The following is a 15,006-nucleotide window of genomic DNA, read 5'->3' on the forward strand; positions in this document are numbered from 1 at the left end:
CGAGAACAATGGGGAGCCTGACGACAGTGTACTTGGGATGCAAGCGAGACATTTCAAAGGCAAGGTCCGCATATTTATCATGCTTTTCCTGAATCTTGCCAATCACATTGCTGTCAAAAGGGACAGAAAATTCAATGATATAAATAATTTCATTGGCTTTATGAAAAAGGACAAGATCAGGTTTGTTGGCTGGAATTCGTCTCAGGCTGTATATTGGCCTATTCCAGAGAAGTTTAAAAGCATCATTTTCCAGGACGCCCTGGACATGTTCAGGGTCATACCATGGATGGACCTCGGAGTCAAAGCCACAGGCATGGCGGAGACGATAATAAAAAGAGCGAGCCATGCCATCATGTCTTTTGAGATATGCAGTTTGTGCCAAGGAAGGGCATCCACTGACAAGGTGTTGGACAGTCTCTGTAAATTCATTGCAAAGACGACATTTCATATTGATATTTTCTTTAAGAATCACATTCTGGCGATTGCGAGTGGGAAGTGACTGGTCCTGAGCAGCAAAAAGGAAGCCCTCAGTTTCACATTTGAGACCAGCCGACTTCATCCAGGCGAAGGAGTCGGTTGGATTGCTGTTCTGTTCCACACACTGCATGTAAACACGATGCAATGGCTTCTCAGACAGCTTCTCCACAAAGGACCGACTCTGGGCAGACTTGGTGAAAGACTTCACCTGGTTTACTCCCATCACTGTACCGTCCAGCAGTACATCGCCATCAACAAAATCAACGTCAAATTTCAAATTGTCTCCAACAACCTTGGCACGCTTAAAGTAGCTGTGGAATTCCTTGCTTTCATCATGAATCTTGACATGCATCACCAGAGGATCATCTGACAAATAAATATGTGCAAAAGTACACAATAAAATTCTGTCATGAAGAGCTTCCACATTAATCAAACCCCGTCCTCCTGAATTGATTGGCATATATAAACGATTAAGAGAGGAACGAGGGTGGTGTGCTCTGTTATCAGACATGATCCTTCTGGTCAGGCGGTCAAGACTCTGGATGTCTTGTTTTGTCCAATCAACTACTCCAAAGGAATAGGAGAGGACTGGCACAGCAAAAGTATTGGTGGCTTTGACTTTGTTTCGAGCATTTAGTTCTGAACTCCAGATTTTCTTTAAACGAGATTTATACTCGGCCCGAAGTTTATCTTGAATCAGGGCATTCTGGAGCTTGTCTCGAACTTGCATTCCAAGATAGGTGTAGGCCTGATCTTCCACAAGATGCTCAATAACTCCTCCCCCTTGTAACTTGACCGATCCATCATTAGTTACCTTGCCACGTTTCAAATGAAGAGTATTACATTTGTCGAGTCCAAACGTCATGCCTATATCATTAGAGACGGACTCGACAAGGAGAACCTGTTCTTTCAAATTGGTCTCTCCCTTGGCAAGGAGCTCGATGTCATCCATGTAGAGGAGATGAGTAAGAGGTGTTGGGGATCTGTGCTGAGGAGGTCCGGGATGATAGCCCTCCTCCCTATTGAGCAGAAAACTCAAAGGATTCAGAGACAGACAAAAAAGCAAAGGACTATTATTATTATTATTATTATTATTATTATTATTATTATTATTATTTACAGATTAAGATAGAAATGCAACAGAGAGGGTTTGGGTGATCCTTATTATTATTATTATTATTATTATTATTATCGTCCTCTCGAGTATCAGTAGTTTGCCGGTTACTACACGCGTCCATATGACGAATGAATTGATGGTGCGTGTCAAATTGAGTCTGCCACAGTCTACGCTTTTGTTGAGTACAGGCTCGATCTAGGATATAATTGTAAAACGTTTGTCCCTTCACCCGCTGATTACAAAGTCTACACCGCTTTTCTGCCTCGTGAATGTTGCGCCAAACACGCCATGCGAGACAAATGTACTCCGGGGCTATTCAAAGTGGAGAGCGAGGGTGATGAGATGGTATCGCTGAACTCCAAAACATATGCCCTTCGTCAGAGCGATAACAGCATGAAATTGATTCTTTGAATGTCATTTAGAAGTGAAAATACATAAGGATGAAGATTTTTTAAATTGTAAGAGATTGAACAAGAGAAAGATACACAACCCAATGACTCTCTATCGATCCGTGTTGCGCGATGTAAGTCGAGATCGATTGTCAATTGCAGTTTCAGAAGTAGAAGTAATACCATGTATATGTATCATCAAAGACGTTCGGGACTGTCGTATTTCTACGCCAAACGAGTGGTGATGTCTGACGGAGTGACGACTCGACCGTTAAGATTGACGTTAAAACCTCTATGCAGATAATGTTGTTGGGGGTGAAGTGTAACACAAGTGTAGATGATACAATTACACGAACTCGATGTTTTCTACTACATACGTCACCAAACACCAGTTAATAAAATGATTACATATAATCGATAGAACTAAATGGATCAGATACATAGACAGCGCAAAAACAGAATACATGCATATACACGAACAGATAAGTAGTGTTAAGGTATTTTACGAATGACCACACACACACACACACACACACTCATACACTGTATTCTCATCCACTGACAGTTATATGAGTACAAGATATAAAACTACATACGACTGATACATAGTTGTCCTATGCATACACTCAACTAGATAAGTAGCGCTGCGATTGTTCGTGGTGCTGTTTACAAATGGTATTCTCATATTCTCTATTCACGATGACTGAGAGGTTGGATATGGGATATGACTACATACGGTAGATATACATATGCACAAACAGAAAAAGTATGGCTTCAGTTTACAATATTTTTACAAAACTGTTATGCATATATATTCTCTCTTCACGATCATTACTGATATTCCTTCAGTATCATATCCACGGATGTCGTCCAACGTTATCATTGTAGATGATGATTATTCTTCATTCTTTTCTCCTTTGGGTTATGAGAAGACAATTCGCATGCTGTGAGTTTGCGTTTTTTCCCTTCGTTCTTGTTGTCCCGTCATAATCTCGTCGCATTTAGTTGGCGATGAGTTGCCGCTGACGTTGGTTTGTACGTCGCTATCATTCATTCCTTCCTCCCTTCGCTGATGAACACATCGTTCGTTTAGCGCTCGTTCATATTTCTCCTTCAGAATCAGAACCATCTCCTGTGCCATAGCGCACGTCTTGTTCTGATAATGCGTCGTCCTCGATTGGAGATTCGGTCCTAAGCTTCAACAGACTAATCACTAACGGCAACAAATGTCTGATTTGTAACAGTTTAGTGGTAGAGCGACTTATTCTCCTGTCGGCAATCTTCTTCAACTGGCCTTTCTTGCGTGCGAGTTTCTCCTTAAGATAGGATGGTATTGGGATGTTTTCGCATAAGATATTCATACACACTTCACTCAGTACGTCCATTTGTTCATTGGTCATTATGTTCAGTATTGACTTGTGCTGCCTGTCTGTTGGCGCATCTTTGATAAAGTGCAGAAACGCGCTCGCCAACGATAAGGTATGAGTGAGTGAGTTTAGTTTTACGCCGCACTCAGGAATATTCCGGCTATAAGGTGGCGGTCTGTAAATAATCGAGTCTGGACCAGACAATCCAGTGATCAGCAACATGAGCATCGATCTGCGCAATTGGGAACCGATGACATGTGTCAACCAAGTCAGCGAGCCTGACCACCCGATCCCGTTAGTCGCCTCTTACGACAAGCATAGTCGCCTTTTATGGCAAGCATGGGTTGCTGAAGGCCTATTCTACCCCGGGACCTTCATGGGTCCGATAAGGGATGAGACATAACGTGTTCTTTATCAGCACGCCTCGTATACCGTCAACACTTCACCTGGGAATATGTTGGTTCTGAGCTGATACCGTGGATCGCCTCTCGGCAACAGATCTATGACCAAATAACCAAACGGTTTCTGAATAGTACGATGTGATGAGAATTTAAAGATGTGGTCCTGGCATACTTTCCATACGCGACCGAGGGACTTTACACATTATCGGGTCACGTGATGCTTGGCCGATGAGATCATCGGCAATCATTAACTTATGTTGTTTGGGTTCAGTACCAATCGCCCATTCGTTTAGAGTCTCTTCGCATGGTAAACCTTTGTGGAATTCCAAGAGCGGATGATGCGTATTTTCTCAGGCATTTCTTTCCAAAGAGTCGTAAATGTCATGCCACGCGGAATAACAATATAGTATTTTCGTTTACTTTTCTTTCGAACATGAGATCAACATTTTCTATCAGTCTCTTGGTGAAAGTTTACTTTCCCGCTCGCGTAGCACCACTAATGAAAATCGTAGTCGGGGCGAGTAAAGGTAGGGCCGTCGATGACGATACATCATCATCTGAAGTAGCACTTATTCTGTTGTCTCGCTCTGTTCTCGACATATCGTCGTGGATGCACACGGTTTAGAGGTAGATGCAGTAGTGAGACAATACAGTTAATGCGTCAGTGTATATCGATATGCATAACATTCCTTCTGACTGTTCATTCTCTCTATCACACTATGACATTCCTGGTTTTATCCACCTGAAATCCATCTCCGAATTCCGAAAACGCAACACACGTGCCTGTTTCCGGGAGATCAGTGGCGAACTGAGCTTCCAGGCGAAGGTTGCCTTGTTTTTGTAGATTCAGATAAGATTGTTCGTGGTTTCGTCCGAAGAGGGGTTCCAGTGAAAAGGCGTACAGGGCATATCCCCTGTCGAAGTCCGACCTATCTAGATAGATGGTACTTTGCGAATCAATACCTCCTTCGTCAGCCGTCCAACACCCGTTGAACTGGTAGAGATTAGCGAATGCCATCATCATGTTTTGACCATTCGTTTTGTTAAACTGAAGTTTCATAGGACCTGATTCTCCGACGTTTCATCCATCGCAGTAGAGTGCTATCTGAGATAGATCCTACTTGACCTCTGGGTATCGACATCATTTTCACTTCCGTACGAGGGTAAAAATACTTAGCCGTTGTCGTAGAAAGAGCGGTGTTGTGACCATATATGACGCCAGGGTTCACCTCGACTCTCATGACATGAAGGACGATGTCGTCTATGTGTACCGTGTAATTTTCATCTGTTTTGGTGGCCATCAACAGGAAGTTCGGAGAAGATCTGTATAGTTTTCTTGCACGTCGATTTGGTTCATGACGTAGTGCCTGAGCTGAAAGAGATCGTGCAGAATGGGACCCTCTATGTCGAAGCTCTCTGACATAATCTTGTGTCTTTCGAACAATCCACTGTTAAAAGAGTACTGCTTTGTGACGTCCATGTTTTCTGCCGTGTCCTTGACGAATAGTTGTGATGTTTGCTTGGATTTGGCGTCGACTTGGTTTGTAATCAACAACGTTTTAATGATGGCTTTGTACGGATGATGATTGTTTGTGGAATTGTAGCCACACGTCCACTTGAGTGAACAGAGAATGTAAGAAAACATTTACAGGGGAGCATTCGTCCGTGGGCGCTAGACTTGTTCCGTCCGCTTTGGTCACGTGACATTTGACGTACAAAGACGAGCGTCTGAGATCTATGTAACCTAGGCTGTTTTGTCCGCTAATGTGAAATTCGATGGGAGCTGATCTGGACAATGGGGAAATGGGGCAACAGTCCTGAAGATTCATCCTTTCTACAGCCGTTTGCGTCGGAGGTAGGCTAAATAAATCCAGTTCTGGTGGTTGAGTTTCGCTGAAAAAACCGGACTCTGTAGAGAATATGGTAGACATAATTAGCTAAAAATATCTCTGTATCAGAACGATTTCCCAGTTTTTGCCTTTTTCTTGTATGTGGATATTTTCCTTGTCTTCCTGTTTCTGCTCGGAGCTTTCTTCTTTTTCTTCTTCTTGTGCGGATTTTTGTTCGCCGTACGTCTGCCTTTCGTAAGGGTCTTCTTCCAACTGCCTCCTCCTTGTTTGCACCTCTCGTTTTAATCCTCATACCATCGTCTATGGCAGCCTTGGAGACGGTGTCTGGGTTGTGTTCAATCTCCAATTTGGCTTGTTCTACTGCCTGTTCGGCCGGGCTCACGAGATTTATATCCTTTATGACGTCTACCGCTCATTTGATACACGCGCTCGGGAGAGTTGTCGTGTCATAAGGTGAGTTGACAATCATCGGATTTGTTGTGAATCCTGGTGACATGGTCGTAACATTGTTTCTGGAGATATTGTTTTGGTTAAAAAAAGGATGTATTTTCCCGTGCGCTTCATCGCCGTAATATTTCTTCCACGTGTTTGGATTCGGAACATACATGCTGTCGGTTGCGTTTGGTAGTGCGTTGTCCCCATCCATATCACTAAATTGTTATGTAATTAATGGTCTCAACTGCAGGGTGATAGACGAAATGTCCGTCAGAAAAGTAGCTGGATTGCCCAGGCGTCTGTTATGTAGACATCCAAGCGCTCCACGGTATCGTTAATGACTCTCACGTCGATGTCGTAGGGTTCAGTGAACGTGGACGTCGATGATGTGGATTGTAGCACTCGTCTCAACAGAGGTTGACGTTGTCCGTGGACTATGATGGGTTCGAAAATATAACAGAATATATACAACATTCCATTCAATACATCTCTTTTCTTATTGGTTTTCTTCCTTCTGGGATATTTTTCTCATAGCGATATGGTCCAATGTGCGCTCAGTCTTAGTGGTTGTTTCAGGTACACTGAAAATTTATAAGGTTTATTTTCAGGAAAATACTCGACGCTGTCATCGCTCTTAGTCACAATCCATTCCGTTGACATCATCATTTCTCTCTATACGTGTACGTTCTTGATTTGGTCAGCGCCGAGCCATGAATTAAATTTCTTTGGGTACCCCAACCACTTCACTAAAACACGTTTGGTACTTTTCTTATTTCCTTTCTTACCAACGTATTTCGTTTTGAGTATTTTTTCAACTATCCAGTTCACTTCGTTGGGATTGTGAGGATATTTCTGCAACTCCTTTAATGGGATCGGCTTGGAGGTCCTCTACCCAATACACGTGTAGTCTGTTGTCTCTGAGTTGACGCTGACGTATCTTAAATACTTCTTCCGACCATTTTTGTTCGTATTCCTTCTCGACCATTCTCTTGACCAATGATACTCTGACGTGGTCTCCTGCTTTAAATGCAAAGTTGCTGTTTTGTAGAGGTTTCACTTTGTTCGCGTATATATCCAACCATATGCTGGCTCCGTTTGATGGATTCACTTCCATGGGTGCTCTTCCTCTCAGGCTCCTATGCGAGCGATGGTAGTAGTTATAAACGAGGTCCTGTAATACGTCGATGTACCTATTGGTGTTACTGTAGGTGAGGAATCTATACAACATAGATCTCAAAGTACGAATGAAATGTTCGGCGTAGTTCACTTTTACGTCTGAGTTTTGCGTAACAAAATGATTAACTTTAAATAAAGTATAAATCCCTCTCACTTTTTCATTATTAAATTCCGTTCCTTTGTCTGTTCTCAGATTATATGGCGGTTTCTCCATGGATGACAATACTTCCCTCATCGCTTTGGCGCTCGTGTTTGATTCTTTATTTTTCATAGGTTGGACCCAGACGTACCTCGAAAAGCAGTCGATTTGGATGAGGATATACTTAATTCCATTGTTGCTAGCCTAGCCTAGATACGTCGCACAAGTCTCCGTCTGCTTGTACATTCATTCGTCCTATGATATCTTTATTTCTTGAAAATCGTTTCTTCAGTAAACGATGTAGGTTATAGGCGTCCTGTGTTCTCATCCATCTCCGTACACTGTGAGAAGACACGTTAGGATTACGACGATTCAGAGCGGCATAAAAGGACAAGGTATGATAGAGGCCCTTATTGGCCCACAACATGTCATGATTATCAAAATTTTACAACATGTTAATTTTAGCATAAAAAGGGCTAAATTAATTGTTGACGTTACCTCCAATAGCATTTTTATGTTTTTAGTGTTGTTAGTTTTCCTCTTTTGAAGACTTCAAAGTTGACATATTTTACAATATCTTCTAGAAACCTACATTTTCTGATTTTCAGAGTGATAGAAAAGTGTGAGCAAATGAGTGAGTGAGTGAGTTTAGTTTTACGTCGCACTTAGCAATATTCCAGCTATATGGCGACGGTCTGTAAATAATCGAGTCTGGACCAGACAATCCAGTGATCAACAACATGAGCATCGATCTGTGCAATGGGGAACCGATGACATGTGTCAACCAAGTCAGCTGGTCTGACCACCCGATCCCGTTAGTCGCCTCTTACGACAAGCATAGTCACAGTGTGAGCAAAAGCGTGACCCATCCCAATTTTTTCAACACATATGAAGCGAGTAAAATAGAATGTACACCTAAAAAATTGTGGTGGGTCACGCTTTTGCTCACATCAAAATCTTTAAAGAAGTACATTTTTTCGGTTTATGAAATTGCCCCATACAACATCTCAAAAAATAAACATAGACATAAACTAACATCATTAAAAACAATCCATCACATTTACACATCTGTGCCATGATAGATTATATTTTGAATGGTTTTGTGCTCTAAAATACACATATCAAACATCGTTATTAAAATTTTCAATATCAAAAGGCACTCACAAGGCAGATTTATGAGAGGTAAACGTTGGTGTTTGGTTGTTGGTCTCTGATAGAAAAGTAAGAAGATGTCAGCAGATTTTCAAAATATGATCAAGCAGTACTATAAAGGTGAAAATGTTTGTTATTATGTAAGAATTTGATCATAGTTTTTCTGTCATCTGTGTATCTAACACCTTATGTCACCTGCCACTGTCAAAATAACACTGTCATTCAACAGGATTGCCATGTATAAACATATGCATTTTCCAAGAACTTATGTACCTTGATGTTTCCAATGACATGTTAGATTTCATTTAACCAAAATGACTACACTTAACTGTATGAGAAGGATGTTTTAGCTAGAATAAGAACATTGTATCAAGGTCTAGCAGGTGATGAACACAAGCAGACGTCAAGTCATACATAGTTGTAAAGTGTAATATATAAGCTTAAATTCACACAGGAAGGCAAAGGAATATGTAGCCTAATGGTTGCAATAGTGGACTGTAGGTTTCTTTTGTTATAAGACATGCAGGTTCAAATCCATGTAACTTTTCTTTCTTTTTTTCAAAGTTTGTTTATCAAGCCTACAATGTTTAACTAAACTGTTTCACGTCAAATCCAAATATTGTATTTTTTTCTCTTAAGTTTGGTAATCTATGTTACAACACTGGTGAAACAAGCTTTAATTAACATCATGTAAATCTTTCCTTAAGACGCTGACCATTCACCTTTTCAAGTCGGTCTAGTTGCCTTTGCCAATATTTTAAATTCATATTTTATACATTTTGATCTACTTTAGGTTTATACACTTTTGAATACTGCGGTTCTTGAGAGTGAATCAGATACTGAGATTGATGACTGTGTGAATGAAGAGTAATAATGTATGTTTTATATCTTTAAAGTGGATAAGTTGTGAATAATTACTCTGAAGTCTTTTGAATACTGACTTTAACATGTGCATGGTGTTAATATGAACCTGCACTGACAATGAAATTTCACCCGAAATGGGCCCCTTTGAGGTCAAGACCTGTGATTTTTAGTGCAACATGGTTGGCTATTGTAATAACATATGATGATTGAGATGGTAACTGTATATTTGCTAAAACTGGTTGTAAATGCTGACTTGTACCACTTATTTGTTAGAATGAAGCTGTGCCCAAAATGAAGCTTCACCCAAAACAGGCCCCTGTGATTCTTAGTACGACATGATTGTTATCATGCTTACATGTTGTACAATGGACCCATGGATTACATTTGCAAAGAATGCTCTGAATAATGACTGAGTTTTGGGGACACAATTGGCCAGTAATTGAATTAACAATGTTTTGCAACCCTAATTGGGCCCCTTGAAGTTCAAACATTATGACTTTTTCAGCATGACTACCTGTCGTAAAACTGCTGTAATATGTATGTAAATAAAATAACAGTTGTAAATAAGCCATTATGACACACTGATATTTCAGACTTCTTGTTATTTTTCATGGGAACTGATAAAACCCATTTTGGGCCCCTCTGCAGAAAAATTACAGCGCAGGACATATAAAATATAGCGTTTTTATGCAAAGCTAGCTTGTCTCTAGACAAATAGCATGTTTTCAGCCAATTCTGTTAGTGGGCCAAAAACCACCCTTATCATACCTTGTCCTTTTTGTTTACCCGCAGTTGCTCTGGGTTTCCTTGGATGGTAGGTAGTATTCCTGTCGATAATCATCTTTCATGACAATATTTTTTTCCCGCACGAACGTTTAACGATTCGTTTGATATCATTCATCCACTGGTCAGTTTTGAGATAAACAGCTCAGTAGTCTTTACATAGATATTTCAGGAAATATAATGGAGAGATGATACGTAGATATGGATCACCATCCACGTACTGACGCCACTTCAGAATAACCTCGTCTTCATTAACCGCTTTCATAGATATATGAAAAAGTGTGTCGAAATGGCGCTCTGGCTCCCTTTCATACTTTTCAATAACTTTCCGTAACACTAAGGCATAAGCCCGCGATAGATAGTATTCCAAATAGCTTGATATTCTCTCAGAATCTACTTCGGCCACCTTCGTTGGTAAGTTCATTTCTTGTTCGTGACTATGTAGGAACTAGGTGAGTGTACGCTGTACGAGAATATATAAATACGCACGGGCTTCCCCATGAGTCCGTTATATCGAATGGGTTATATCGTATTTTCTCCTTCAGATGGCGCACACACTCTCCTTTTGATTGATACCAACGTTGACTATATCCCAACACGACTTCGTCGTCGAAATGCTGTCTATGTCGTTGCGGCGGCTTGGCAATAATAACCCACTGATATTGTTTCCTATCCATTCCGAAATATGTATTGAGTTCGGTGTTTGTATGTCCGTATATTTTATGGTTCTCGGGAATATGTGTATTAAAGCATGTTTTGTTTACCTACGATTCGGTGTCGGACATCTGTTTACTTTTCTCGGTAGCTTCACGGGGCTGGTGTTTGCCTAACTCGGCGATGTGTTTAATTAGTGGGCGGTGCTCGTTCGGCCGCGGCAGAGCTCGCTAACTGGGGGACACAATTTTAACACAGAAATCCCCATACCATTTTACCGGATAACAGCACCTACATGACTACTTCCGCTCCATATAACATTATTGGTTCCATTTTCGACTCAAACACAAAATACATTTTTTTTTGTAAGCAATATAAACAACAGAACAGTTGTGATGTTCCAGCTATTATACTGTCCTGTCTTCACTCTTGACAGGATTTCACGAGCTAAATTTTACTGTTGGCTCACTCACTCACTCACTCACTCATAAAATGCAATTGATACAGCCTTTGCCAATAGACCAGATCCATTCTGATACATGTGATTCATTTGTGGTCAGACATAGTTAAGAACTGTCGGGAACAGGCAATTTATGTACAAAGGAACATTTTGGTCGTGAAAACGACAGTTTTTCAGAATGCTGAGTGCAATTTAGGTGAACATTTATTAGTTTTTAAGTATATGGCGTTAGTTTGGAAAGGTCCTCTATTCCAGTGTTTAATATAGATCAGACAAACGATAACATCGGCGTCCATTTGTGCAATTTTCTTCACCTTACTCTGTCCCGTTTCGTCTTAATCATCAGACAAATCACCCATCAAGTTTGTATGGAAGGCTATGGTCAAAGATAGAGGCCAACGACCCAGTGTTCTTGGAGTCCCCGACGGAAAATCATCTGAAAAGGGTGGAACGTGAGAAATATGCCTATTTGCATTACACATCAGAACTAGAGGAGTACATGGCTGATGACTGCAAATTAGAGGTTTTGCGAGAGAGAGTATTATTTGTACAACAAGCATTTGGATTGCCCAAGGGATCCCCACTAAAACCTGACATGGAAAACATGTAAGTTAGGACAAAACCCTCTATTCGATCCTTCTAAGTTTACAAACATGATGCGAATTTAAGTCTCGTAATGGCATTGAAAAATGATAAACATAAAGGCAAGAATGTTTATGGATATCTACTTCGATATTTTGAGGAACACGACGTTTTAGAAAGTATATTCTTACTCCTTCATTCCTACCTTAATACAATGTTGTTTTTTAAACATGAAAACCCGTGAAGGTAACAGGGTAGAATAGGCCTTCAGCAACCCATGCTTGCCATAAAAGGCGACTATGCTTGTCGTAAGAGGCGACTAACGGAATTGGGTGGTCAGGCTCGCTGACTTGGTTGACACATGTCATCGGTTCCCAATTGCGCAGATCGATGCTCATGTTGTTGATCACTGGATTGTCTGGTCCAGACTCAATTATTTTCAGACCGCCGCCATAAAGCTGGAATATTGCTCAGTGTAGCGTAAAACTAAACTCACTCACTCACTCACTTTAAACATGAAAAGATAGGCGGGATATCGATTATCAACGAACATGTTAAATTCCTGTTCAATTCAACCAGCCTCGCTTTTCATCTGTATCTAAAAATACATATCTATGTTGTACTTTCTTTGGTTGTATTTCGCGTAATTGTGAGTTAAAGATGTTGTACACAATATAAATAAGGAGTACATGTAAATTGAAATGAAACCTGTATTGCGAGTTCATCTTTGTTTTCCCTTTTGGCAGAATGTCTCAGATGAGTGCTGTCGGTCTTCTTGATCGATTATGGGAAAAGTGGAGCGTCAAGAGAAACCGGACACATTGTCTACCAAAGGGAAAATTGAAGTCAGTCACACTAAACCAGATCGGAGGTGGCTTCATCATCGTGTGTGCTGGAGCTGCACTTGGTATCGTTGTGCTTTGTCTTGAAAACCTAACACATTTAGTAACAAGTATCAGAAGACCTCAACAGTAACTAAAGATGCTTTCCTTGCACAGACGCTTTGAAGTGTTAGACACGATCCTATAAAACCCAAATGTAGCTTCATTATATCATGTTTTAGTCTGTCCTTTCTTTAAAATGCAAGGTACTGCGTACAAAACCAACTCACTCAGTAACAAGATGATTCTCAAGAATCAGAAGAGAATAGTAATGATACTGAAGCTTTTTACTTTTCATGATGTATTGTTTATATCGGCATATGGTATAAACATTATAGTAAATATACTAGCCACACAAAGATTTTGGGCACAAATAAAATGTGAATATAGGCAAACACCGTCTATATATATAAGTACATATGTGAACACAGCAAGTATTGGAGACAATCCAACGCTCATGCACATATCAGACGACGTGCAGTCATTGATGGTGGCTAACAAACATGCAGTGTGTTACTGCAAGTGCAGCCCCTGCAGAAACGGTCCGAGGAAAGGCGTCATCGATCTGAGGTGACATGTTTCATTAATAGCCAGTGAGCTCCCTGGCTCTTTCTAGGGCGGGGCCAAGACCGTCAATGACAAACAGGCACGATAAAATACAATCCTGTGGGTGATGAATAAATGCACGTTCATGTCGTTTGTGTATAGTATGAAATAAACAAGTGAGTTACCGCTTCCTTTTATATATAATCCCTCACTGAGTGGAGGCATTCAGCAGACAATCATCTGCAAACTGAAAGCCCACCCCGATATCTCCATCTTGGAAGGCGTCAGTCGGCTTGCTGAACAAGCATGGAACCAGCTCTAAGCCCTGCTTTGCCCCGTTGGTCACAAGGAATGGCTGGGACTGTATGTTGTTGTTGTCCTGCAATCTTATGTTCATGCATATGTAGGGCTGTGGGACCATGAACTTGTCGGGGCAGCTAGACTTGGCCATGATCTTCCACAACTCCTCGGGGCAGACAGTGTTGAAGGCTTTCGTTAGATCCAACCTTCTGCTTCTGACTCGTCTGTAGTTGCTGAAGATAATTAACTACTGAAAAACAGTGATGCCATCAAGAGTTTTCTATCAACAGGATAATTCATACGATTTGCTTGGCAACTGTAAGTATTTCAGCACATACAGGGGCTTTCCTGCCACATGATGACCTGTGAACAAACAAGGCTACGAAACAGATATTACAGTTTTTCAGCATGACCGGAGCTGCCCTTCATACGCATGACCCGGGAGGTCAAATTGGAGTGAGTGAGTGAGTGAGTTTAGTTTTACGTCGCACTTAGCAATATTCCAGCTATATGGCGACGGTCTGTAAATAATCGAGTCTGGACCAGACAATCCAGTGATCAACAACATGAGCATCGATCTGCGCAATGGGGAACCGATGACATGTGTCAACCAAGTCAGCTAGTCTGACCACCCGATCCCGTTAGTCGCCTCTTACGACAAGCATAGTCACCTTTTAAGGCAAGCATGGGTTGCTGAAGGCCTATTCTACCCCGGGACCTTCACGGGTCTCAAATTGGACAAACGGCAGGTCGAGTTAACGTCATTAAATTGAGGAGCAGAGAATATTATTAATGTTGCGTTCGTGCAAAACATGTATACATCCGGAACATAAACCACATGAAACTTCTTTTTAAAGAACACTGCTGACGATTTCCCGACACTGACGTCACATATACTGGCGCCGATGAAATACAGATGACAGATTCTTTTATACCGATTAATGGAAAGGGGAGACAACTGAATACATATAAATCATGATCCGACACTGACGTCACATATACTGGCGCCGATGAAATACAACTTGGACTCCCTGTGGGGTGTGAATCCGTTTATATATATATATATATATATGTGTGTGTGTGTGTGTGTGTGTGTGTGTGTGCGTATGACAGCTTTTATACCAATTAACGGAAAGGGGAGAGAACTGAATACAGATACATCATGATCACATTAAACGATATGCACATCACAATGAAGAAAAATGACAACATTGATACCAAATAACTTTCCTTTGGTTATTTCACAAATACAAATAAAACTACTCTGAATTTAAAATAACGCATACGTGTTAGTTACACTTTCTAGAGGAAAATAAAATTCTAACACGTTTACGCCGCAGTCAATAGTTGTTCACCCTAGAGTGAGTGAGTGAGTTAACATTTAACGTCACATCGGCAATATTTCAGCCATATCGTGACGGGAACGTAACATT

At 40.9% G+C, this 15,006-nt stretch overlaps 1 protein-coding gene across 1 annotated transcript in view; it reads left to right on the forward strand.

The window, feature by feature from the left end:
• Window positions 1-12,901, forward strand: part of LOC137298348 (glutamate receptor ionotropic, kainate 4-like) — a 32,808-nt gene extending 19,907 nt beyond the window's left edge. Inside the window, exons 10-11 of the mRNA XM_067830609.1 lie at window positions 11,611-11,870; window positions 12,593-12,901. Coding sequence (XP_067686710.1) covers window positions 11,611-11,870; window positions 12,593-12,821 — 489 coding nt within the window. The 3' untranslated portion in view covers window positions 12,822-12,901. The remainder of the gene's footprint in view (window positions 1-11,610; window positions 11,871-12,592) is intronic.
• The last annotated feature ends 2,105 nt before the right edge of the window (window positions 12,902-15,006 follow it).

Source organism: Haliotis asinina, chromosome 1 (assembly GCF_037392515.1).
Source record: "Haliotis asinina isolate JCU_RB_2024 chromosome 1, JCU_Hal_asi_v2, whole genome shotgun sequence".
Lineage (NCBI taxonomy): Eukaryota > Metazoa > Mollusca > Gastropoda > Lepetellida > Haliotidae > Haliotis > Haliotis asinina.